The sequence below is a fragment of the Amblyomma mixtum genome, chromosome 3 (assembly GCF_055824585.1).
Source record: "Amblyomma mixtum isolate Tamu chromosome 3, ASM5582458v1, whole genome shotgun sequence".
NCBI classification, from domain to species: Eukaryota; Metazoa; Arthropoda; class Arachnida; order Ixodida; family Ixodidae; genus Amblyomma; species Amblyomma mixtum.
The window spans coordinates 237,460,590-237,487,883 of NC_143014.1; the positions used below are offsets into that span (position 1 = coordinate 237,460,590).

Consider the following 27,294-nt stretch of genomic DNA (forward strand, 5'->3'; position numbering starts at 1 on the left):
TCAGATGTCATCAACGTTGATGTCGTCGTCAACTTTCTGCCAGCTGAAGTTCGTCTTCAAGCGATGGTTCTCATTGCATTGGAAAGCACTTCCAAATGACGGAACCGAGGGTAGAGCAACGTTGCAATAAGTTTGCTGAAAAAAAAAAGAGTTAAGAAAATTCATTAACAGGAGGGCTTTTATGTATCATCGTCGAGTACAAAGAACAAAAAATGCAAAAATGGCACGACCTCTGCGCCGTGGAGTACCATCCATGTGCCCCGCTATATTGTTCTTTGAGAAATGATATAACCAGTAAAAGGGAAACCACACCATCGCCTGAATGAACTTCGCCACGCTGTGGGTGCTTAAGGCGTCTGTGGTTGCGGTAAAATACGTTCATTTGAGCACTTTTCTCTTCTCTGTCAGACGGTGGGGAGAAGGAGCGAGTCACAGCAGCTATTGAGAACACTGGCAGTCAACTGGCTTGTCGATGTCGGGGAATTTCTTTAGCAAGAGTTAAAGTGAACTGTAGACGCGAGAGGCGCGCGTTGAGAGTGTGCGTCCGCCTGTCTACTCCGCATGCGGGACAGCCTCCGAGGATTTCTGAGTGGCGGCACCTTAATTCGGTCTGCCTCGGGGACAGCCTTTCAGCGAGTCTGTTTACACCATGTTTACTTTTTAAGTCTGTTAAAATGCCGTACACTTGGAAAAGCGAGGGTATTAGTAGAGATGGCGTGAGGAAAGGCAACCTACTGAGGTCCCAAAATCGGCAAGTGAGAATACTTTACAGTACTGGTTAGAGGGACATGGTTTCATTCCTGGAATCTTTGACTGGCTGAGTTGGTGTGATATAACATGATTGATTGTTGTCCCCACGGTGAGCGGGGACATAGCAATTAAAACATGCGGTTTTGCGAGACCGACGGCTGTTTTCATCAGGTTACTCCGCGAGTCTGTCAACTGGAAATCATTGTCACACTGCTTGTATCTTTCAGTTTTACTCTGTATAAACAGTTAAACTTTTGATGACCTTGCAACCTCCAACCAACAAGACGTCTAGCATTCTTCTAACATCAACCATCAACGTATTTTGCTCTGCATCATAAGATAGGGCGAACCAACTGTCTGTATTTTATTTTCTACTTAAATCTAAGTTCAGGAGATAATGGCACCCGTTATCGGAGCCAGCTACCACTTAACACTAAACTTAATTCGCACCGTGAGGCAGACAACCGCAATCACTACTTCCGAATTTAAAAATCATGCAGAAGTTTGAACTCACGCCCTATAAAAACGAAAAAGAAGATTGCGTGCCCGTCAGCGCCATTACGAGGTTGGCGATCATCTTTGGCACCTAACGTCATATGTCTTTCCACGGTTTGCGCGCTGAGCTCTGAAGGAGCAGAGCTAGGCGCGTTGAATAGTTTATTCATATATCACGATCATATTTCGACAATGATGTCTTCAGGTAGACATAGCTACAACCTGCCACCCCCCTGCTGGCGACATAAACTCGGATAACTTGGCGCCTGATCCGTAATAAATACACCTCAACTCGCTCTTCGATATCATCCGAGGATTCATTCAACACACATGCTCAATACCTTGTTACCCTCCATCAATTATGTCAACTCAACTCAAAAGCCGAGAACAAATCCACTACTCAGGTCTGTATTAAGGACACACGCCGAACACCTGCACCCAAATTTTCAGGCACTGATCAATCACTCCGCCATTCATTCTCGGAATCTGCTCCCCTCCAGACCACTCTTACTAATACCAATATATTACGAAACAAGGTATACGCTGGCATAAAAAATTAGGTTCAACTTTAAGCATCTCAGGAAACATCAAGACCATCCAGAAAAGGACAAAAAGTTTGCAAACAAACATTGCGATTGATGAGAGCATCTGCGGTAACAGTGTGATTCCGGTACTGCCGTCATCTATGAAGCAGAGGAAATCTGGACAAGCGATTATAGTTCGTGCGGTTGGCACCACATGCTGCCTGGCGTTGAACACGAAAAATTTCAGGATTAAAAATCGGTCAAATGCCAGAAGCAAATAGAATTTGTGTGTAAAAGAAATGGCGAATTTCATCAGCCTGATTACGCCCACTTCAGGGCAAAGACCTCGCCCATGTCTCTTTAATTAACCATGTTCTTTGGCAGCTGTAGCCACCGAATACCCGTAAACTTCTTAATCTCATCCGCCCATCTAACCTTCTGTCGCCCCCCGCTACGCTTGCCTTCTCTTAGAATATATTCAGTTACCCTTAAGGATCTTGCCTTCGCACTACATGCCCTGCCCAAGCTCATTTCTTCTTGATTTCTACTAGTATGCCATTAACCCATGTATGTTCTAGCACCCACTCCCCCCGCTTCCAGTCTCTTAACGTTACACATACCATATTGCATTCCATAGATCGCTGAGTTGTCCGTAAGTTAAGCTGAATCCATTTCGTTAGCCTCCAGGTTTCAGCCATATAGGTGAGCACCGCTAATATATAGCTGCTGTATATTTTTCTCTTGAGGGATACTGGTAAACTGCCATTCTTGATCTCAAAGAAGCCATATGCGTTCCAAGCCATTCTTATTCCTCTAGTTATTTGCCTGTCATGATCCAGATTAGCGGTAATTAGAGATTTAACATGCCGCAGACGTACTACCGGAGACGTATATCGGTTTTATGTTCGCTTGTTGCGCACGCGCAGGGATCGAACCCGGCCATGCTTTCGCTATTGCGCATGCGCAGCTCCTGCTCTATAAGATCGGTATACGCCCACTTGTACGTCTCCGGCAAGCTGAATTTCTCTACTACCATCCCTAAGTAGACGTATTCCCTTAACAAAGATGTCTGCATTGCAGGAATGTTGGGAATGACAATACTAATGCTAGTGCATTATACACAACAATCGGAGAAGGAAAGGCACAAAACAACCACCTCACCTTCCTCAGCGCTCACTGCTCTTGCCTCCATTTCTCTGCCTCTCTTACCTCTCTTAATGTTCTCTCCCTTCGCTAGAAGCCATGGAAGAGGGGGTGGGGAACGTTGTAGGGTATCAGCCCCTCGAGCTCGACCTCTCCAATTTCTTTCATCGCGCACCACACACACACACACGCACGCACGCACGCACGCACGCACGCACGCACGCACGCACGCACGCACGCACACACACACACACACACACACACACACACACACACACAAACGCACGCACGCACGCACGCGCGCACACACACACACACACACACACACGCACACGCACACGCACACACACACGCACACGCGCGCACACACACACACACACACACACACACACACACACACACACACACACACACAGCCACCGCGGTGGCTGAGCAGTTATGGTGCGGTTATGGTGCCCGTGTACTGTGCGATGTCAGTGCACGTTAAAGAACCCCCAGGTGGTCGAAATTTCCGGAGCCCTTCACTACGGCGTCTCTCATAGCCTCAGTCGCTTTGGGACGTTAAACCCCATAAACCAAACCAACTAAATCAAACACACACACACACACACATACACACACACACACACGTATATGGATGACCAATGTCTGCACTGACTCAGAAACACCACGGGCAAATCCCAGTGGCAGCAACTTAGAAAGAATACGTTTAAAAAGTTGGCATACACCTACCAAGTAAATTTTCCCAAAAAAATTCAAGGCAAGGGACCCTTCTCGAACTTTTTAATTGATACTTTTCACAGCCTTTATTTTCCTTTGTTTCTATTCTCTCAACATTTTCTTCTCGACACTGCCTAGCTAGGCGATTCCAGTTTTTTTACTTTTATTTCCTTAAGCCCTTAATGTCAATGACTCGAGAAATTTTGTTTTTCTATCAACAATCCCGACTATAATTAAGCAATAATATCTTCTAACAAGTGACCGATTCATCACAGACGGCAAGTGTTTGTCGTTTATTCCTTCACGCACATTTTCCAAGGCCTCTACTCAAACGTGGCACCTCAAAGAAGCCATCTCATAAGCGCGTTGTTTCGTCCGAGTTTGTTTGTTGCCGAATGTGAGCGCACCGGCTTTTGCGCCACCTCTGAAAGCAAGAAAATGCAAGGACACAAAATAAGAGGCAGCGGTAAAGGAGCTCAAGCATACTTGCCTGCAGCAAGCGCTGGCGCCCCTTTAATCCGCAGTCGAGGAAGCAGCTGACGAGAAAAAACAGCTCCTCTTTCGGAATGCCGTGCAGAGAACCGGGCTCGGACATCGACCACTGTCTGCGTTGTGCGGAGACAAACTCCGACGGAGTCCAGATGTTGCCCGTGTCTGGCGTTGCACTGGCATGGGCGCCCACCAGAGCCGACAGACTGAGCCGCATCAGCTGGCGCTTGTCGCTGATCGTCAGCTCCGGCAGAAGGGAGTACGCCTCGAGCACGCGTTCGAATCTTTTCAAGTGTGCCAGCCAGCTGCCGAAGTCGTCTTTCAGCTCTTCGTAGGGGTAGCGCTGCATAGGCGTTGGTGCGCTCTCACACACTGGCCCGTATTTTTCACATCTCATACTTTGGAATGAAAACAGCCTATCTGCAGTCCGAAAATTGCTAGTTTTATGGTGGAGAACTTACATCCGTACTGATTTTTTCTTAGGCCTTATAGAAAGGATGGTTGCCAAGAATTTCCATGGCACTGCGGGAAAATTCTTTCCGAACGTGGACGAATTTCTGGTCTTTTACAAAGGGTGGGACTATACAGTGGAGGAGTTGGTTGTGTACATTGTCCAATTGTTCGGGGAGCAAGGCCTTGGTATTAGGCTCACGATGTAAAAGATGGACGAAGAAAAAAAAGCTTCGGTTTCTGGATCTTACCTTTGCGTTTCGCCCACACCACGTATATTGGCGATACCCTCCCAAGCCAGTTAAGCCTCTGTTTGATTTCGACTCTCACAATTCTAAGCTAGTAAAGATGACATTGCGATATCGAGCCTAAATTTGTTCTTGATGAAGTCACGCCATCACAACATGAGAATTACTTCCCAAGATCAGGTTTCAAGGCTAACAAAGGTAGAGTTTCCTAGAGAGGACGTGACAAACCGCTGGAAAATATGAAATATAAGAGGAGGGCGAGATATTTACGAAAGAAAGTAGAGGCTAGACATCAAAGCGCCAGACGACCTATTTTGTTACCATATATATAATAAAGATGAACACAAGACCCCAGAACGCTCAAGCGCTCGTAAAAAGCGTTATTTTGGCTGCGATATCTTTTTTATTGCCATGCCCACGCCTGCTAGAAGGGGTGGCAGTCTGAGATTGTCCCTGAATGTTGTTACAATCCTTCAGCTTGATATGTGAAGCACCGCCCCGGCAGCTGCTGATAAAATCCCATACGAAATGCAGCTTGCCGGCGCCTTATCAAAGCGGTGGCATACGCTGCGAAGCGCGTTAGCTTGTCGACTCGTCGTGTGGGCTGCTTCTCGCACCGAGCGCAACAAAGACAGAACGGGCGCTTCCAGACGAGCATCCCTTGGCGCGCGAAATGCACGCGTCATTCTCGGATCATTGTGTAACTGGTGACGCAGCTATGGATTTGAGCCAGTGCAGGCGCATCCTGGGCACTTTTGTCCCTGATGGTAGCAGATAGGTTATAGCACAGCTTAAGGCCGATTCCCACAACGGTCCGTTCGCCCGCGGCCCGCGCACTACGTGTTCATGCGTCACCACAACGAGAGGCGCGCTGTCGGCCCGTGGCCTTGTCAGCGCGCTTCTCAATGTGCTGGCGCATTAACACGTAGTGCGGGGGCCGCGGGCAAACGGACCGTCGTGGGAATCGGCCTTTAAGAACATGAACTGGTGGGTGAGTTAGTCAGACGTGGTTCTTGCAAACCAGGTTCTTGTAAACCTTGTCTGGCTTCGAGCCGTTGCTCGAAGCCACACAAGGAAGGGACAAAACACAGCGCTGTGTTTTGTCCCTTCCTTGTTTAGCTTAGAGCCGTTGCGCTGGTTTACAAGAACTGTTTAAAAAACATTGCCAGAAGGTATCATGTTTGGAAGCCGTAAGCTGTCACCCAGAATCTTTACGTTTGTAAAGGAAAAAAAGCACCTAATGTGGTTAAAGAATGAAGCATGCGATAAAACACTAGTTTTCGTCTCTTGCAAAATCAATGTGGTTTAGCAATTCCTTTATCATGCGTGAAAGTATACGGGGGTAAGACTGGCCGCTGTACCAAAGTATTATCGCGCTCAATACGAGCTGCAACGCGCAAGTGTAGTAAGCGTCACACTTCGCTGTTTTTCGCGAAGCGCTTCCGCCGACAGCCGACGAGAACGGGCGGTAAAGGCGCATGCGCAGTAAGCACGGCCGGCTGCTCTTTCCGCGCATACGCCCAGTGTCGCCCGTATTTGGCGGCTATAGGTGGCAGCGCTTCGCGAAGCGCGAGGACCACGCGTTGCCGTGTTCCTTCACAGTATGATTCATACGTCTACGGGAGCCCGAGAGGCTGCTACGAAGCGACAGGGGTTCCAACTTGGACATGCTCTCTAAAGATGCTCTCTAAAGTAATCTTAATAATGTTTCCTGGTTTGTCTGTATAGTTTTCCTTGTGTTGTTGCTTAGTGCGGCTATAGAGTCTCTCGCCGTTCCAATAATGTTCAGTTGGGGGTACAGCGCCTGTGTTGTCCTTTCATGACAACCTCTTTCGTGCTTTCTGTATGTGCAATACGACGCCATAACAACTAGCCCGGATATCACTTCTTATTCTCAGAATATGCCTATATGAATTTACGTACGGAGCTCCACTGCGCCACTGTAACGCCAGACAAGCACTTTAAAGGCCATTGTCATAAAAACGAATCTTCTCCCTGCCGCCCAGGTGCGCGGCGAGTCGTATCACCTTCCAAACGAGGACGACCGCTCTCAGCAGCATCTCTAAGCGAGCCATCGCGTTACGTGCGGAGGCGTCGAAATATTGGGTGGCAGTGTGCTCATTTTGTGTCCCCGAAAAACAACACCACCCACCTCCACACTCAACCCACTTCCGGACCCCATCTCCACCTTCCAATAGCGCCATCCACCAGCGACCTACCTGTATGCCATTCACAAGGCCTGCACCCGATAGAAGCCAGCTGCGTAATGAAAAAGCGACAGCGAAATTAAACTCAAAGATAAAGAGCAAGCTGCCCTAGAGAAGCAGCACCCAGCAGCCACCAGACGTGCTGTATTTTCTCACCAAAATATTGTGGCGAGAAACCTCTGCAGTGTTTCGCTTTTGTTTCCTGCCCTGCCCTGTTAGGATATGTCATGGCTGGAAGTCAAGTTGAAAAGTTCAGTGACCCTTCGAAAAATACAAACATGCGTCTGCTACACGCTGAAAATCTCACAAAGCGCCCTCAGAGATTTTCGCAGCCTTTCAGTACACCTTGAAAGCATTTACCGAGAGCTGCCATTCGCTTACAAAGAAAGCCCGCCCTTAAGAACGCGTGTTTCGACGCAGCATTCACGGCACAATGAGCTGTGGCTACGAATTGCCGTGACTTACAGCGAACTGCTCGTCGTAGAAGAACACGAAGTTGAGTAGTGCCAGCATCTGGGCCACCTGGCCCATGCCCAGGACTGCAGCCATAACGGGCAGCGAGTGCGTGGACCCGGTGAGCGCCAGCGCCGTCCAGTGGTTGGGAACCGTCACCTCGCGCGTCACCAGGAGCCGGTAGATGGGCTCTCGCGCCACGCCAGGCACGTAGTACATGGTACGTCGGGGCTTACGGAGAGACTGCTTGTAAAACGTAACGGTGTCCCTGGAGACGTGCCTGCAACGGCGGACGTTCGCAAGGTGGTTCGGCGTGAGTAGCCGAGCTGAAGTTTGATTTTCATCTGAAGTTTCCCCACTGACAGCGTGGCTAAAGGGGGAACGCGGATATTAGAACTCCCCTTCCATCCGACGTGGTTCGGCTACTGTAAAACCGCAATCTAAGAAGATTTGCATTCATGTTAATACCTGCTTGTTTGCCCACCCCCCCATGTAATCTCTCTTGTCGACCTTGAGGAATGAATAAATAAATGCTGTTATCTAATACTGTGCTTTGAGGTCAGAAATTAAGTTGTTAGCGTGCAATGTAATCATTTAATCGATTAACCAGTATAATGTAAACGAAATTCAGGTTTAAAAATTCAAATTCATTTTTTGAAAAATTGAATATTGTACGATGCTGTTGTGGAAATATTGGTCCGTTATTCTGATACGCAGCTAAATCTTTCTGCAGCACGCTTTTGGCGATAGTAAAAAAAATCAAGACTGCCGTCGGGTGACCAGCAGAGATATTAATTTTTATAGCGAATTCTTACATTACATGAAAAAAAAAAGAGATTGCGTTCATGAAAGGCTTCCTGCTCAAAAATTATTTTGTCCAGTATTATTGGGTATGGACAGCGGTGACGCACTGGCGGGGGAAATACTTGCCTCTACATCCATTTCTGAGGCCTCTCCTACGCGATACCCGCCACAAAAAAGGTCTTAAAAATCTAAAGCCGATACCGTTATGCAATTTTCTCATGACAGCACTGAATTTCTGAAGTGAGAACGAACAGAAAGAGGAATATTGTGTACTGTCATTAAGCTACTGTAGTAATTTTTGAAAATGTTTGTATCGATTGTTATAGCAACCATTAAACTATCAGGAAGGCTACGAGCATGACGTCAGGTTTTACGAAAGCCACGAGAAGGAAGCGGGAGCATGTTTTACTTTTATGGAAAGCATACTACTTTAGCTACCACTTCAGCCCTTCACCGTGGTTATGCGCCTCCAAATCACGTGATACATGACGTCACACCACGTGACACGATGACGTCACGACAGTAGAGAAACGGGGGCCCACCTCGCGCCGTCGCTGTGGTTTTGCGCCTCCAAATCACGTGATACATGACGTCACACCACGTGACACGATGACGTCACGACAGTGGAGAAACGGGGGCCCACCTCGCGCCGTCGCTGTGGTTGTGCGCCTCCAAATCACGTGATACATGACGTCACACCACGTGACACGATGACGTCACGACAGTGGAGAAACGGGGGCCCACCTCGCGCCGTCGCTGTGGTTGTGCGCCTCCAAATCACGTGATACATGACGTCACACCACGTGACTTGATGACGTCATGAAAGTGGAGAAACGGGGTCCCACCTCGCGCCGTCGCTGTGGTTGTGCGCCTCCAAATTACGCGACACGATGATGCTTCGCATTCTCCAGGCTTAACCAAGTTAAGCCTCAGCCATTTTTTTTGTTGACAACGAGATTGGAATGCTCTTCGTCACGACACTGGACTCACTGGAAAATTATCAACTATACCATTGTTGATCATTACGAAGATGTACAGAATACAGCTACCTTGTCTTGAAATTGCGTCATTTAAAACTTTGGTTGAAGTTGAACGGTTTTCTAATTCAAACTTTTTAGAGCTTTGTAACTGCTGCAAGACGATTAATTTTAGCAAATTAACAATGCACCCCTGTAAAAGATGGTCATGGCATCAGTCACGAAAACTGAAGAAAGTTAAACAGCGCGGAATCAAAGTATACTTCTGCCATTATGCTTGTCCAGATCACCTAATTTTTCTTTCTGCCGAGACACGTACGCTCTAGAAAACCAGCTTTTCAATAAAAGTAAATTGCAAACTTCGTATTTTATGGCGAATGCTTCGCCTCGCTAGTATAACTTTCCTGTTCGAATTCAGATGCACTTGAATTTTTATCTCTTACACTCTTATCGGTTTAAGCAGCGGGACGTCACCGTTATCACTTGGAGTAGCGTCTCGCAGCTCTGAAAATTAAAAAAAACAACTAAAATGAAGAAATTCAATTAAAGCAGCCATATTCTACCGTCTTGGGCTTCGAACGAAGCTTTCAGTGCAGAACGCATTCTGGGGATTCACTAGAAAGGAGCTTCTGACTTCACTGTAAGCTTCAATCTTTTCTCTCTTTTTTATTGGTTCAAGAGAAGGGGCGGGGGGATGGGAGGTACTTATACTGTTGTCTGCTTCCTTATACAAAGCGGTGCGCACAATCGATTAGCCGCAGTTATGCTTGAAGGCATAGCGTGTTTTCTGTTTGTCAAGGTTGATCCCAAACTCTGCATTGATGGCATCACGAGAAGGAGAAGGAAGACGAAGGAAGGCAGCACGCGCACCAGAGCGAGTGTCCATTCATGTCAGGTGCAACAACACCCAAACCACTGTGCCCCCCGCCGGTAATATCTGCCTTTCCACGGCGGTAAACCGAACAATGTCACAGTGGCACGAGCGAAACATATTTTCCCAGGTGATACCCAAGAATTTGTTGTACGGCCGAAACTCTCACAGCTTACACAGGGGACGAGATCTGCTGCTCCAAGCATGCTCTACGGCATATGGCCGCAGGACGTGTGGCTCCCCATGGAAAAGATCAGCAGCAGTAGTGGCGCCGCGACCGCCACTGCTATGCTCTGGGAGACTTTTACAGAAAGAATGCCGGGGCAATAGCGGACACATGCTGAGCAAGCACGGCACCTGAATGTCTGGAAGTAGGAGCCAGAGTCGGGGCCGCCCATGTCCAGAAAGGCGTAGATGTTGTCCACCATGGCCCACGTGGCGCTCATGTTGAAGGCGTTGACAAGCAGTCTCGAAGCCACATGGTTGGCCTTGACGGCGATCACCTCCCTGTATGAGCCGAGTGCCTGCGCATGAACGTAGATAATGAGGAGCGTTGCAACCTTTTTTTTTAAAGGGGCTGCACTGCTTGTGTCGTAGGTTGTACCATTTGGGGTACCCACTGGGATAAAACTTTGATTAAAAAAAAGAAAAAATTGAAAACGGCTCGAAAATGCGTCTTGAAATTGCACTTTCAGGACGCACTTAGGGTTCTTTATTTTCTAATTATTTTGGCCTCAGTCCCTTTGATCATTACTCTCCCCTTTGCAACCACAGCAGGCAACATACATTTCTTGCACGCTATCATGCTGACGCCAAAGGCCACAGAGACCAATGCTAATCGGGTTCGAGTGAACAGAGACGTAATTACCAGTTAGTGCCATTGACAAAAGATTCAGACTAAAAACTTCATGAGACAATTATGTGGACTTTGTCAGTTCACCAAGTATTTATTAACTCAAGTATAAATTACTCAGCCAACCATGAGGAAATACATATCACGGCCATGTAACCCGAAGAACATGTGTTCTCTCTTTGCGCTTTTATATTTCCATAATTTAGCATATCGCCCGTTATTAGCTGCATAAATTCATTCTGATCTCCTTCAAGTTATCATCAAAAATGGAAAGCACAGTGCCTAACCTGTACAAATGATCTTTCTGATGCAAATCCAATGTCGCACTATTGCCTTAGGTTTTAATTACATGCCCCAGTATTTCATGGCTGCCAGCACTGCGTAGGACCATATTAAGTAAATATTGGTATTTTTATTTCTCACTAGCTCGGCGCCCTTTATCATCCTAGGGCTGATAACCGCTGTCATGTTCTATTCTTCAAGCATTGTTTCCTCTTTCACTGCGGCAATGTGCATGGCCTTATCTCTTTACTGCCGCGACACAAAGAGAGCGACGGGATATGCTTGTTTGCAAACGGTTCCAATCACGCCCGCATAGTTCTCTTATGTTTAAGACTTTGCTACAGTTCTCGAGGGTCATCTGAAAGTTCTGCATCATGTCTTAATTAAAACAGATTATTAAGCACTACTGCAAAGTGTGCAAGTCGCTTTCGCCGCACCATGCTTTGTGTTTTCGTTACGGATAAAGGTTTTTCTTTCGGTGCGCTTCCGAAGCCTTCACCTGTCTGCATGGTTTCCTGACGTTTTAATACAAGATAACATGACGGTGCTCACTGAGCATCATGGGCGTACTAACGGAGAAGACCATCCGAATGTAGGCGCTGTCCCGCTTTCGTGCAAGAAAATCAAGGACCTCGGCGGTAGAATTACTTAGCTGCACTATGATGAACGCTGCACGCGCACTTACTATGTGTGACTGAAAGCCGCACGCTGTGCGCGGGCGAAAAGTTAGCGCGGGGTCCCCCGACTTGCTCAAATTCCTTAATAGCAGTGGGAATGTGAGCACACAGTTCGCCGAGGGCGGATGAGAACAAGCGAGGCAAGGGTCGCGAGGGATCCAACAATGGCAAAGCCGTCTCCTTTCTGCGGAGAAGCTCAAGGCTGGCTGATGAGCGTCGCCACACCATTGGGCAGCGCGCACAGGCACGAGATAGAGCGCTTCAGGTCGTACCGAGCACGGCTCTTCACAGTAACAAATGGTATTCACTGAGGTAGTATGGTATGGTATGGTATGGTATGGTATGGTATGGTATGGTATGGTATGGTATGGTATGGTATGGTATGGTATGGTATGGTATGGTATGGTATGGTATGGTATGGTATGGTATGTTATGTTATGTTATGTTATGTTATGTTATGGTATGGTATGGTATGGTATGGTATGGTATGGTATGGTATGGTAAGTTTAAGGTTCGGAAGCTGACCATGGAAATGAGGGATGCCGTAGTAACCATTCTAATGAGCAACCGCTAAGAGAGATGGTTCTTACTGTATTAATGCCGACCGCATTGCGCGTTATGAATTGATAGTTTCGTGACTTGGCTGAAGCAACCGGCTGTCGCTGAGCTCCTTGTTTGTTTTCCATGCGCTGATCACGACCAGGCGGCTCGAAAGCCTCCATGCATTGCACAGAAGCCAGCAATTCCACACCAGTTGGCACTCGACAGCTGCCGGAAGCTAACTGGTTTGCCTGCTGCGCTCGCGCTTTGCGCGCTTTCTTTTTTTATCAAGTGTAAGTTCCAAGCCGCCGTAGTGGCTCAGTGCTTATGGTACTTCGCTGCTGACCCAAAAGACGCGGGTTCGATCTCGGCCTCGGCTGTTGTATTTAGACACAGGTTAAAATGCTAGAGGCCCGTGTATTGTGCGATGTCAGTGCACGTTAAAGAACCCAATGTGTCCGAAATTACCCGGAGCCCTCCACTGTGGCATCCCTCATAGCCTGAGTCCCTTTGGGACGTTAAACGCTACAAAACCATAGAAATTGGCAGTGGCTTAGCTCTGCTGTGCCAGGATATACGTAGCGTGAGGTATTGGTATACCTTGGTTAAGCTTGTTGTTATTAGCTTGGTTTTGCCCCTGTTAAACCTTTAAAATCTGCTACATGTGACTATGACTAAATTAAAGACGAGACAATGTGCAGTATTAATTTACATTGGCAGAGAAATTGGCAGGTTGGTATCATTTTTCCTACGCTCAACGGCTAACTGCCACGCGAAAACCTCTGGGTCCGATGAATTTAGTTTTTCAAATCTCCTGCGCCACTGAGCTGCCGCCTGGTTATCTTTTTCCTCCATGGAACACGGCGCAGTAGAAGTGTATTCCTCCACATTTATACACGCGGCGCAATCTCCTCCCGCATGCGCAGTAGCCTGCAGCGGTGAGCGGCGAGGTGTCCACATCTCGGTGGACACCTGAACCAAAGGGAAGGCGCATAACTGCCCTCTTGGAACAGTGGACACCTCCATCGTGCCTTAAGCTACGTGGCGGTAGTGGCAGGTGCGCGCTGCATGCGTTGGCGTTGGCGTTGACAGCGTTGTGCCAGAAACGCGGCGCTGAAGCCATAGGCCGTCGGCGTTCATTGTGTTCATTGGCGTTGGCAACGTTTTAGAAGCCGATCATTTTAAGGAAAGAAAGTGCGCATAAGTGGCTCCCTGGGTCAGTGGACGCCAAGCGCACGCGGCGAGGCGCGCCAGCTGTCCGTAGTGACGTCACTTGCTCCTCGCGCATGCGCAGTATGGTCGAACAAGAGAGCATGCGAAACGGCGAGACTGTGGCCAATGTAGCTCACATTACAAAAACAAGAAGGTTCTGAAAGGACTCAAGAAGTTTATTTCTACCCCTATGAATTTGTGCCTCGCGCCGCCGTAGTAAACGCCGCGAGTCGTTTTCGTGATCTCCGTCAGTCGCGTTATCTTAAGCGCTATCGCCTGCTTTGCGGCGCCACTTACAATAACTTTGGCGCCATGTTCCCTCGCGTGGTCGTGATGTCGGTGCTGGTTCAGCTACGGTGGTATTAGCTTCGTGCTCGTGATCTTCGAAATTGCGAGCAGTGCTTTGAGATCCATACGGATACGACGGGAACCGCTACCTGCGCAAGCTTCCTCGGGAGCCAGCGATCATTTCCGCGCCGTGCATCATGAATAATGATTTAGTCACTGCTGATCACGAAGCAGCCATCATGCTTGGTCCGCAGAAGAGTAAGCACATCGTCGGAACCGGTAATGAAACTTATGTTGACTGAATTCAATTGGTGCCGCATATATTAGCGTGGAAAGTGAAGGCCATTGCGTGATAGGGGTTTATTTTCGTGTGTTTCCATAAACACTAAACCAGTTTTTTTGCAAATACTTACGATCGTAAATACATCGTACATGCATTAAAGTGCATGCACTTACTGTACATGGAACGATCCTTCTCTATTGCGTGAAGTCAGTATGCACGAAAAAGATCGTACAAGTATTGCTGAATCGTGCACGAAATGGTGTACTGAAAATGTTAGCTGCTTAGTTTAAGACAAATTTAACATCTCTGATGAGTCGGCACGCATTATCTATATTGTAAGGAATGCGGTAACACAGACGTGTATTTTGAGAAGTAATGTGTCTTTTAGACATAAAGTAACGGGAAGGGTATGTCAATAAAAACGTGCAAAATATGTTCTCTGTTTTCCCTACAGAGGCCGAGCACTGCGGTTACCATTTACGACCAGCAGCGCGACTAATTTTAACGTGCCATAAAAACAAAGAAAGGGTTTACGAAAACCCAAGTGTAACGCGCCGCTCGGCCTCGCGCAGAGCAGGCGAAAAAACTTACATCCGTCCACCTTCCCTACCGGGCCCGATTGATTCTTGGCCAGTCCGCGCTTGAAGCAGATACCATGCGAACAACCCCAGCGCGCCCATGAGCTGCGGTCTTCTGTTGTCATGGTGATTAATACGCCATTATTCTGCCCCCGTTCGCTTTGAACGTGAGTGAAGGAAGAATTGGCTCAAGCGTCTGTAATATATGGCCAACAGGAAGTATAGGAGCTTTCAGGGCTGTGGTTATACGGGAAGTTTTCTCTTCGAAAAAAACAACGCATGCTACTTCTGCTGTTTACAGTAGATGGAGCGACTGATCCACACGGTGAGTGTTTCGGCAGTTCCAGCTTTAATTCTGAGATAGGTATTCATTCAGCTAATGCACAAGTAAGAAGCTGGCTCGCTTACTACTACTGCACTTTTTTAAGGATATAGAGTTCAACAGCCAAAAATAAGTGGATTATAAGAGAAATCACTCTAACCTATGCGCCAAGAACGGCTGCGGCATACAACAGTGGTGTCTTTCCGTATTTAATGCATGTGTTGAAGAGAAAGGTAGCAGACCATCACGTCACTCTGCATATAGAGTTATTTGAGTTATTACCTTCAGCAGTGCTGCCTTGACAACTTGGAACACGCCCCAGAGCAGAGCCTTGCTTTGCGCAGAGTTCGTCTGGAGCTTCCAGGACACGAGTGGCAAGACGAAAGACACCGAAGAGAAGCACTTGCGTGACATGAAGCTGATAGGCGGGTCCCGGTAGCCCATGTCTCTCAGCATGGCCACTGCCAGTTGGCTCGTAACTAGCGGAGCCACCGTCCACACCAGGTAGGCGCCTAGGTACAGCTTGAACCGTTCCCGGTTCTCGTACGGCGTCAGGTGGAAGCGGTCGAGGAGATCGAAGAGAGTCGGCTGAAGGTTGACTATCTCGTCCTCCGGCCAGAGCTGCGAGTCGTCTGGCAGGTGACCGTTAATGGCGCGCCGCAGCTCGGCGTCGCTCAGATTGTCGTATCGCGGAATACAGAAGAGCTGCCAGTGTTCCTGTGCGCGGTCAGAAAAAAGTGGCTACCAGTCAGGCCTGCTATGCAAATGTTCGTACAACTTCGTGCCTTGAAAATGCTCGTAAGCTACCGCATAACGTCACAGTGCCCAACCTGCAAGAAATGGCCTGTGTGGATTGCGAAAAACGTCAACAGCATCTTCTTCGGTGCAGCTGTATTTGAGGTGGCAACGCTAGTGGGCGCAAGCCGGAGCGGCCTCTGCTGTCGCACCAGAGACGGAATAAGAAAAGTGACAGAAATGAGCAGCGCCGGGCGAATGATGCAACTTCAAGTAATCGTCTACTGCTTCGTCGTTGCGACGTGGCGGGCACCACCATGCGACACAATCACACGAATCAGCACCATGGCCCACGCAGGAAGTATTGAAGCCCATTTCATGCCAAGGAGACACATTTAAAGACCGAAGCACAAAGAAAGTGTTCTCAGGCGTCTGGCCGCCGTTTCGTCTCTAGGCGCCGCCGGAGACAAATCGTGAAAGTTGAAAACGGTAAGTCGGCTCGACACCAAAGAAAACTTGGATCATCCTTGGAATTTTAAATTCATCGTCCAGGTCTGAAATAGGGCTTGCGGACGTCGAGCGTTCGGTTTCGGCATCGGTTCGTTTCACAACATTATTTCATATTCGGTATCTGTAACCGCTGTGCTGATCCAGATGTATTTAAAACTGAACTCGAATTTACTGTTAACGGCCTCCATCTCGGCGATACAATTTTGCTGCCTAAGGCAAAAACGCGAAGAATATTAGGTAATTTCAGTTATTGCTTCGGCTCTTGATTGCACTTTATCACTAAGATAATGTCCGCCTTGCCATAGAACTTATCTGCATCTTTCACGTATCTTTCACGGTCTCTAAAAGGAATTATCTGTGGACTTAGAGAATACAGCGTGAATACGTATATTGGGTGTTTCAGGAAAGCTTTCAAAACTTCCTAAAGATATGCCGGGTAGTCAAAATAGAGATAAAATTTGTTCGGAAAAAACAATGCCGTGGCGGATGTCAGTTGTCATGAAACTATTAAAATTACCTAATTAACTAAACTTTGCTAATCAACTTTTTCATTATCACATTCTGATAGTTATGGACAATGACGAGTTCTTTTCCACAGACAACACGATGCCATATCAGGATTTCAAACGAATGTGTTGCCCCGCCGCGGTGGCTCAGTGGTTACGGCGCTCGGCTGCTGACCCGAAAGAAGCGGGTTCGATCCCGGCTGCGGCGGCTGAATTTCGATGAAGGCGAAATTCTAGAGGCCCGTGTGCTGTGCGATGTCAGTGCACGCTAAAGAACCCCAGGTGGTCGAAATTTCCGGAGCCCTTCACTACGGCGTCTCTCATAGCCTGAATTGCTTTGGGACGTTAAACCCCGACAAACCAAACCAAACGAATGTGTTAAGACATGCTTCATGGGTTTCATGAAGGTTTCATAATGGTTTCATGGGTTAAGACATGTTGCAAAAACATATGATGTCAGAGTAGCCCTATCTGCCCCCTCGAGATTAGGAAGACTTTGTCCTATTCTGCAAAGAAAAGCAGAAAGGAATAGTAGTTCCTGTTCATGTAAAGTGAAGCATAGGATAAAATTTGTGGGGTGTGAAACTGGTATGGTATATTAAATTCTGTTCCTCTGTGGATTAGCGCACAAAGGTCAAACCGAGCGGTGTGTGAACATTCGCCTTCGAGAGCACAAAAATGGATCTTCTTCACGGGGGAGCGAACATCTCTGAGAATGCAACAATTGTCCTATCTTTGAGGCCACATAGGTCTTGTATTGTCATCCGCAACAAAGAACCAGAAAGGTGATGGAAGTATTCTTCATAGCCTCGTGTGGCAACTGCGTGGTCAAACCTTCGCTCTGGCTTTCAAGGAGGGAAATAGGCTATCTGCGCAGGTTTAAAATTTTTCTTCTCCTTCTTTGGCTTTTTAACCTTGATATGTTAACAATGTTTTTTTTTTTTGTCGCTGCCTGGTATCGTTATGTATTTAAGTGGTCGTTTTCCTTCCAAATAAACTAGTTGTGGAAACGGCGCTTGTTCTGTGGTTTTCTTTCTGTGTCTCCATTTTGTTTGCGCCCGCATTTTAATCATGACCAGCATACAACTAGCCCAACCTTCCATTCTGTTTCAAACGAAGGAAAATTCGTTCTGTAAAGGCCTGTGGCGCAAAAAAAAGATGTTCTTTTTTCGGCAGAAAACTTACGTGAGCGCATGAGGCGCGCAAGAAGTTCATTGCAAGCCCACCCAAGGTCCGCTAGGGGCGTGTTTCAATGCCTACGGCGTCCGCGCGGTGGCTCAGTGGCTATGGTGCTCGGCTGCTGTCCCGAAAGACGCGGGTTCGATCCCGACCGCGGCGGCTGGAATTTCTTTGGAGGAGAAATTCTAGAGGCCCGTGTACTGTGCGATGTCAGTGCACGTTAAAGATCCCCAGGTGGTCGAAATTTCCGGAGCCCTCCACTACGGCGTCTCTCATAGCCTCAGTCGCTTTGGGACGTTAAACCCCATAAACCAACCAAACCAACCAGCCTACGGCGTCCAGTTTGAGCTGCTTACACTATGCATTTTATTTTCCTTCATCACTCTCCAAAATAGAAGCCACGCACGTTGCTCGCGGCGACTATGGCTTTTCTTGCACCAAACGACAAAGCAAAAGAAGGAACATGCCATGGCACAATAGCGCAGGCAGTTCGAACTGGGCGCCGTAGTCATTGAAACACGTCACTAGCGAACTTTGGGTGGTTTTGCTGTGAACTTATTGCGCGCCTCGTGCACTCTCTTTGAGTGTTGTGAGGAAAGATTTACCCGTGCTGTCGGCCTTTAGGCAACTTTTTTTTTTCGCTTCTAAAGCTGATATGGCACCATCTTGTCAGTGCTACGAACACGCTATTGGCCGTAATCACCAAAACGTACTAATTAAAAAGTAAATTAGTAAATTTAATGCAATAATTCAACAGATCAGTAGGACTATTAGATTAACTGACGTCGGCCGCACCTGACAACTTGTTCCTTAAAATATTTCCTATCTATTTCGACCACCCGATGCTTAGGAATTTTTTAAATCGTTCGCTGCAGCACCGCCACATGCTGGACAACGTTTTTCGTACTCCATGTGCTAAAACTATGCAGACGACCGCCTAGAAATGGGAGCTGCATTTTCCCGTCTGATATAAAAACAATCTTTGCTACTGAACGCTTCCAAGTGTTCATGCATCTAGCTACCCGTTCGTGCGAGCCAATGTTTTCAGCTTTCTTCGCGGCTAGTTTTCTAGCAGCGTGCTTGTCCTAAACATGCAATCGTGCAATACCCTGCTCACTGAACGGAAACCTAAGTGCAGGTCGGGCGGCAAAACGTGCCATCGCTTGAGGCTGCCCAGCGAAACCCCTAGGTTCCGACCGCACAGGAAAGCACGCTTGTTCTTAGAGCAGTAAATATGGCGCAGCTCGCTTGACTTCCGAGGCGTTTTGTGCCCGATAGTAGCATACGATTTTCTTCTAACGGCACATGAAAGAGTCGCACCGAACCGGAAAAACGAAGAGGTGCAAGCACAGAATGTATTCCGTAGCAAAGATTCTAAACTTGTACATTCTTGTGTTCTGTATGAATAGTTTTCTAATTTTCATTTACGCATTTATTTTAGAGCATTGAACAATTTGAATATGTGCCATATTTTAAAGCAGTGCTAAAGGGAATTCTATGACATTAGGTTAAACTGTCAGTTCAGTAGTTTTTCGATGAAGAACACCAATACAATGTGCGAAAAGCTCAAAACCACATAGAGACACCTTTAATTATCGAATAATCTGCGCACGCAACCCTGCCCATAAAGCGACTCTGACAACCGCCTGGGACTGGGCAGGAGAACTGCGAACTGTGGGGCCTGCTTCAGCGCTCCCGCGAAGCACATGACTCAAGTTTTGCTGCGTTACAGGCGTGAACACCCTGACAACAAATTCTGCGATAAAGAACTGTTTTTGCTGCCTGAAGCACACCGAATTCTTTCGTATGCTCTTGAGTCTCTAATCCAACTCCGACAGCTTATTATCCCATACTAACGTGTGAGATGCAGTACAGGACCACAGTACTGAACATGGTGGATTACTATTCCTTGCTTTTCTGGGGTTTAACGTCCCAAAGCGGCTTAGGCTATGGGGACGCCGTAGTGAAGGCCTCCGGAAATTTCGACCACCTGGGGTTCTTTAACGTGCACTGACATTGCACATTACACGGGCTTCCAGCATTTCGCCTCCATCGAAATGCGACAGCCACGGTCGGGATCGAAACCGCATCTTTCGGGTCAGCAGCCGAGCACCATAACCACTGAGACACCGTGGCTGCCTTACTACTCCTTACAATCACAGTATAATAATATTGCTTCCCAGGTTAGTATAATCCCGCATGATGTACACGGATGCTCGTGATAGCCTGGTGTGCTCGGGTGAAGCAAAAAATGAGCCCGAACATTAAAAAAATGTTCGCGCCAGAAGAGTTAGACCTAACCATGTATGCAAAACACCCAGAAGGGTAATGAAAGTGCGAAAAACGGAAGCGGAAAGTAACCACAAAAAGTCCTAACCTGCACAATATCGGAGATGTTTTCGTGCGCCTCGAGCACATTGCTAATCATCAGGCTGTATGACTGGCCCGTGCCGCCAAGCACCTCGGCGCAGCGACGGAGGTACTGGTGTAGCGCACCATGACTGTGAAGCTTGTCCACATCATGCGACCACTCAAGCAGCCGCCGGTCCATGGTCATGTATAGGGTGTTCTGAGCGGGCCGTGCCGGGTGGCGACCGATCATGAAGGCCCAAAGGGTGGGCATCCCGAGAGTCAGGGAGAGCTTCACTAGCGACTGCAGCAGCTGCGCTCGGGTGGCCGGGGACTTGTGCGGCCACGACAGTCCCGCGTCCCGAAGGAAGGCCCTCAGCTCGTCACTCCCGTCACGCCCGAGCTGGAGCACGGAAAACGTCGTGCCAGTTATACTGCGAACACATGCGAGTCTATTGTCGTAGTCAAAGCTCACATATGCCAGCTCCGACCAGATGCACAAGCGCGTGCTATTGCATATCGTGAGCTTCTCGGAAGTTAGCACGACGTTCGGTGAGCAACAGTTAAGGCTCCACAATTAGCGGGGTACGGTCAAGTGCACCTCTCCCAGTATCTAGGGCAAGTACTATAGTAGCAGCCGCCTCAGCAGAAAACGCGCTTTCTTTAATAGCGTCAGAGCGCGTTGAAGAAAAATTTTAAAGCTTATAATGTGTATGGCTACGGTTTTTGTGATACAATCAGGTAACTTTGGGGGAAAAAAAAACAGAGTGGAACTATAGGCCACAATCGAAGTGCACCTCTGGGCCGAGGAACACCACCCGTCCAAAGTATACAGCCGAAGGAGTTTGCTTGCGAGACCTGCAGCGTGCCTCGTTATACACCTTCAACGACCATAATCTCTCGAACGAAGAATGGCTTCGCGTCCTAAGTCCTCAAACGCTTTGGACTGCGAGATGTGCTAGGGAGCCGCGCTAAACAGCTTAGAAGCAAACCCCTTGGGCTCTATACGTTTTCCGGGGGCTGCACATACCTAGATTTACTACGACACTACAGCGATTACCGGTACTGCGTTTAAAAAAAAAAGAGAGAGATTTTGGGTTCTGTTTCGTGCAAACCTTATTCTTTACCTCGAACGTAAGTGACAGCTCCATTAATACTTTCAATGTGTATAGAGTATATAGATTCCATAAATGGCTGTCTCAATGGCACCTTTTCGCCGCCTAGAGTGAGTGTAAAGATGACTGCGTTCACGCACTCGCATAAGCTAAAAATTTCAGCTCCTTTGGGGAAAGAAATTGCGGCAGCAAACGATATACAACTCCCTGCGACATATGTCCCATGCGTTCTTGAAATGGTTCCTTTCAGAACAATTCCAACAGAGATATTAGGTAAAAGCAGGTGCTATTTATAATATGTGAGCTTTGTGCCGCAGCTATCAAGAGTGCGCGCACAGGGACACGCACGCATTCAAAAGTTGTTACGAGGAAAGGAAAGTCGCAGTAACGTTCACCCTCCGTGGACACTTCAACAAAGAGCTCCAGTTTGCGGCAATCCTCCGGAAAGCCCGAAGATAGTACGCTGGGATAGTAAGAACGCATGTAGTGACGGAGTGAGCGAAGGTGCGCTCAAAGCGACTCCTTTTCTTTGACTATATTGCACAATTTTTTTCTTAAATTTTCTCTTAGAAAAAGAATAGTTTGGTTCCTGGTGTATGGGGTTTAACGTCCCGAAGAGACTCAGGCTATGAGGGCTATATGGGCTATGAGGGCTATGTGGGCTTCGCATAATTTCGACCACCTGGGGTTCTTTAACGTGCACTCACATCGCACAATACACGGGCCTCTAGAATTTCAGATCTACTGAAATGAGACCGCTGCAGCCGGGACAAAACCCGCAACTTTCTGGTCAGCAGCCGAGCACCATAACCACTAAGCCACCGCAGCGGCTGAAAACAGATAAGAGTCTTTCAATAACAGGTGCAGGATGCTTCGTAGCTGTGGCAGTTATTGTCTTCTTTGAGATTGTTGCTACGAGGGCTCTGAGGCGTGTCATAATGTCATGTCACCATGTCATCCAATGAAAAAATGTTCCGATTCTCATAAAGGGCTCCATTGCAATTCTGACTCACTGAGATTCTTCAGCATTAATCGAAATCGATTGGCTTTTGGTATTTCGCCCACAAATCAATGCGTCTGCCGCAAGTCCGTATCGATCCCGCCAACTTGCGCTCGGCCGTCGTACAGCATAGCCACTGAGCCCACACTGCGAGTAGTCCACGTTACGCACCACTGAAGCCGCCCGAGGGAGGCGTAGAGGGCGGCTTCATTAGCAGTATTAAAGGTTTTACTCTTGGCTGCAGGTTTTTCTTTTTAATTGTAGGCAGCAATCTATGAGCGAAGAGCGTCCGACAAGGCACTTTGGGAATGCAAGAAAACACGTGTCAGTTTTTGCATTTAGGAACACACTGCACTTGAGAGTGTATTTTGCAAAGGGTTCCACGGAAAAGTCAGACCAAAGATGAAATTTGAGCACTGTCGCTTCATTTCATTTCTGGACGGGTGCAAACGCCGTCAATTACAAACGGAGCAATGCTCTGAAATCGAAGTTGCCTGCAGCGCGAGCAGCTCAAGAAAAAATATACTACGCTCCCGTATTTACTACCTACGCAATTAGGCCAGAGTACTATGTTTGGTTTGGTTGTGGCTCCACTCTCACGCGATATTGGACATTGTACGGCAACTCATGAGCACACCACTCAAGGCATTCTGACACCCAATCATACAGGGTGTCCACGCTAACTTTAGCCAAGGGTTAAAAAATAAAATATTCGAGGTAGGCCAGGGAAACCACTTACATACATCTACCAACCGGCTTGCGCATCATAGGCAATTTTTTGTTCTGCAATTAATTAATTAGCAATTAAAATATTTTTCTAAATGCTTAAGTACAGAAAATGTTAATAGCAAAGTTGGAGACCACCTTCAAAAACCACCATTCCATTTATTTGCGGTAAAGAAAACCTCACGTGTATCTTTTTTCCGAGCTCCAAAGAAAGCCCGCGAAATACAAAAAAATCCACGTCACTAGCGCATTCGCGCGCCACGATTGTGCTGCTCTCAACCGTGGCTTGAGTGAACGAAATCAGCTGCTGGCAAGGCGCGACGACCTCAATGAGCCGGCAGGCCGATATGTGAACGGTGGTTGCGGCCCCTGCGCGAGCCAGTCTGCAAGCTGCAAGTTGTCTGCAAGTTGCAACTGCAACTGCAGTCTGCAAGTTGTGAGCTATGACATGGCCAAAGGTGACAAACACAACTTCGATGAGTTTTATCCGCCACTGAGACACAAAAGTGGATAGGCAGGTATTTTACTTGTCTTCTTTTGCCTCTCAGTGGCGAATAAAACTCATCGAATTTGTGTTTGTCACCTTTGGCCATTACATCGCTCAATACCCGGCGCGTTCGCTGCAACTTGCACCGTCACGCTTGCAGACTGGCTCGCGTGGGGGGGGGGGGGGGGGGGCGCAACCACCGTTGACATATCGGCCTGCCGGCGCATTGAGGTCGTCGCGCCTTGCCAGCAGCTGATTTCGTTCACTCAAGCCACGGTTGAGAGCAGCACAATCGTGGCGCGCGAATGCGCTAGTCACGTGATTTTTTTTGTATTTCGCGGGCTTTCTTTGGAGCTTGGAAAAAAGTACACGTGGAGTGTTCTTTACCGAAAATAAATGGAATGGGGGTTTCTGAAGGTGCTCTTCAACTTTCCTATTCACATTTTCTGTCTAAAGTCAATATTTACGCATTTAGAAAAATTAACTTAATTGCTAATTAATTGCAAAACAAAAAATTGCCTATGATGCGCAAGCCGGTTGGTAGATGTATGTAAGTGATTTCCCCGGCCTACCTCGAATATTTTATTTTTTATCTCTTGGCTAAAGTTAGCGTGGACACCCTGTATATCGCTGATAGCTGACTGAAGCGTCGCTTCAATGTGTGTCACATAAAATGTGGCTGTGTTATATGTTTTCACTCCATTGCTAACGGTGAGTAGAAAAGTGACATTTCGACAGTGTCAGCAGTAATGCATTTTCTGGTGTTCGCAATGAATGCAAATCAAGTGTCTTACTATTACCTCTTGCCTACTACTTATCGTTAATCCTCAATTGCGGGGTCGCCAGTTTTTCAAGTCGTATCAAGTATCTATATGATTTAATCGCAATAAGTTGCACTGCAAACAATACTTGGCGTCTTAAGCAAGGGAAAGAAAATAATGCACCTCGCTGTTTAGTTTTATGGTTTAAAATAGGCAAAAAGCTGTACCACGGACCTGTTTAAGGCAGCTGAGAAGCATGAAAGAAACTTTATCCGCCGCTGTCAGGGGTCTTTGAGGTATTTTGCGCCGCAGCATATTCCACAGGAAGTTGTCCTTGAAGTGGCCGCTGTACCTTTCAGAAGGAGATTTGTCGTGGCCCGACACGGGATTGTCCCATCCGCTGCAGACGTGCCTCGAGTAGACAAATAGCGAAAACGCAGGTTGAAATTAACTTTGTGCAAGACGAACTCAGTACGAGCATTGAGATCATGGGAAATTTACGCCCTCGTTATACACCTTAGTTTACAGCCGGTACTAAGAAAACGTACCTAAGCTCGTATTTTTACTCAAACGAACAATCAAATGGCTGTTGATAAACAACGACTCTTTGAAATTTTAGGCAATTGAGCAAAAGAAAATATCCGGCATTTGCACCCTCCTCTTTTCTTCAAAAAGCAAAAATCTAGGAACAAAAAAGAAGAAAAAATCAACCAGGCAAAAAAGAAAACCAACATCAAATGAATTTCGAAGGCTGCTTCCGTACCTTTGAGGACAACCTTGGTCACATGTGTTTTTGTCCGAAGCCCAGGCGAAACAAATACCGCGCGAATTAGCGCGAACAGCAAATATATTGAATGTCTGGGAATATGCGAGAACGGAGATTTACTGACGGTGAGCTTTACCAGACTCTGTGTAAGCCCTACAAGCGGAATTCCGCGGCACTGGTCTCGGCGAAAAGTGCGCAAAAACATCGAACAGTGAAAAAAATAAAAAAATACCGCGCAAGTGACTGGATGAGTCAGCTATGCTGATACCATTTGCAATAATGCGAGCTAAAACTGGGGAGAAGGTTATCGGCATATACCTGTTGCTGACACTGTCTGCGCCAATGGAAACGGGTGTAAGGTTGCAACAACAGAAGCGTACTAGTGGCACTGCTCAGAGGTCCCAAATTGATTCCGAAATGAGAAAATATATGAAAAGCCGCTGCAAGCACTACAGATTAAGCAGAAATTGGCTTCACCGCATCTGGCGTTAATGAGTTTTTTAAGTTTTTACTGGTGTAACTATTTCGCTGTGTGGGCTGTAGAGGTGAAGATCAGCATTGATTTTCACAATTTGGCATGGTTACCTTGTAGTGCGCCTGAGCTCTTATCATACTTGCTTTTCATATAAAGGTATAAAGGTGGCACCGTCGGTACCTCCCACATCGGACAGGTGTTGTACACTCTAAGTAAAGGTATTCTACATGCCAGTAACTGTACATGGTGCTCAAAATAAACGTCTAAATATTTCTGAGAAACCAAACGATAAGCAGTACACAAAATACGGCACCTAATAAGTCATGCTACCAGGTGAATAAATAGCGAGAGGAGAAATGTCTTTGTCAATTCCGTGATCAGGCAGAATTGATTATATAAAGTTTTTTTGACTGCTACTAGCACGTATGTGTATTCTTTAAATTTCAAGGCTGTCATGTCCTTAGACTACTCCACCTGATAGCATTCTTTGACACGACTGTGTTCAGAGGTATTCGCCAGCAAATTAATTACCCAGTATGCGCATTAATGCAAGAGAGTGACCATCGGCGCGTCACTCTCGCTTTGTGTGACGCACCTGCGGCGTATGGTACTTCTCGGATTTCGCTAGCCGCAAGTGAAAAGGACAGAGTAGTTGAGACCCTATGTTGGGACTCTCCCGCACCACTAATGTATCGCAGGTAAGTGAAAGGGCATTAGTAATTAGCTTCATTTGTTGCTCTACACCGGCAGCAGACGAAATGCCATACACAAAAGTGGCGTCACACCGCAAAGTATTGCGCCGATCGTTAACGCCTCATGATGTTGCCCATTCCTTCAGGATCTGGAGGCAGATATCTGGGAACGCGGCCAAGTTACGCGAGAACTTCCAAATTGAATAGTCTGGAAACACGACCACCTCTAAGCTTCCGGTATCAACATACACGCGGACTACCACGGGTTTTAAGTTCAGTAATTTATTTTTGTTCTTTGGGAAGTTGGCCGTGACAGTTATTCTATCATTTTGTCTCCGCCCAGTCCCGCAACGTAAGTGCAAAAGCCACTTTTGTGTATCGCGAAAATTTCGATTTAAAAAAATCGGTAAATTTTGATTTTTAGGCGCCCGTGCATAACGGGCTCCTTTCGCCACAACGAATCTGGTCTCATCTCACGCATCCACCGTCGATGCGTAGAGCGCTCTCGCCTACTGGTAGAAGTCGTCGCACGGGTGCACGCTTTTGTCCAAGGATCGCAGCAGGTCCTTCTCCAGGGACAGGCACTTGCCCAGGCCCTCGCAGCTTGCCGCGTTCGACACGATTGCGGCCGGAACGACGAGCAGGCACACGGAGGCGATGAAGGCCACACCAGCGACGAACACCGCGTAACGGGGCACCGACTGCAGGCTCGACACGTCTGCCGGCGGCGACCGGCAGGGTGCCGAACCAGCACAGTTGTGCGGCGCCGACGGACAGGCCCGTTGCGTGAACACGCAGGAAGCCCCCGACCTTGTGTTCCAGGGCAT

General features: G+C 47.5%; 1 protein-coding gene across 1 annotated transcript; it reads right to left on the reverse strand.

The window, feature by feature from the left end:
• Positions 1-27,294, reverse strand: LOC149354098 (uncharacterized). Its single transcript, XM_089575931.1, has 8 exons — positions 26,981-27,294; positions 24,769-24,946; positions 20,474-20,848; positions 15,449-15,883; positions 10,489-10,655; positions 7,492-7,759; positions 4,123-4,464; positions 1-135 (listed from the first exon to the last, which is right to left on the reverse strand). Exons 1-8 carry the CDS (start codon positions 27,292-27,294, stop codon positions 1-3), a joined length of 2,214 nt encoding a protein of 737 aa, XP_089432057.1.

Excerpts from the sequence above, each read along its gene's own strand:
- LOC149354098 (XM_089575931.1), bottom strand. The coding sequence starts at position 27,294 with ATGCCCTGGAACACAAGGTCGGGGGCTTCCTGCGTGTTCACGCAACGG. Across the intron at positions 24,947-26,980 it reads CCGTGCGACGACTTCTACCA|GCACGTCTGCAGCGGATGGG; the intron begins GTAGGCGAGAGC and ends TGTCTACTCGAG. Across the intron at positions 136-4,122 it reads GGCGCCAGCGCTTGCTGCAG|CAAACTTATTGCAACGTTGC; the intron begins GCAAGTATGCTT and ends TTTTTTTTTCAG.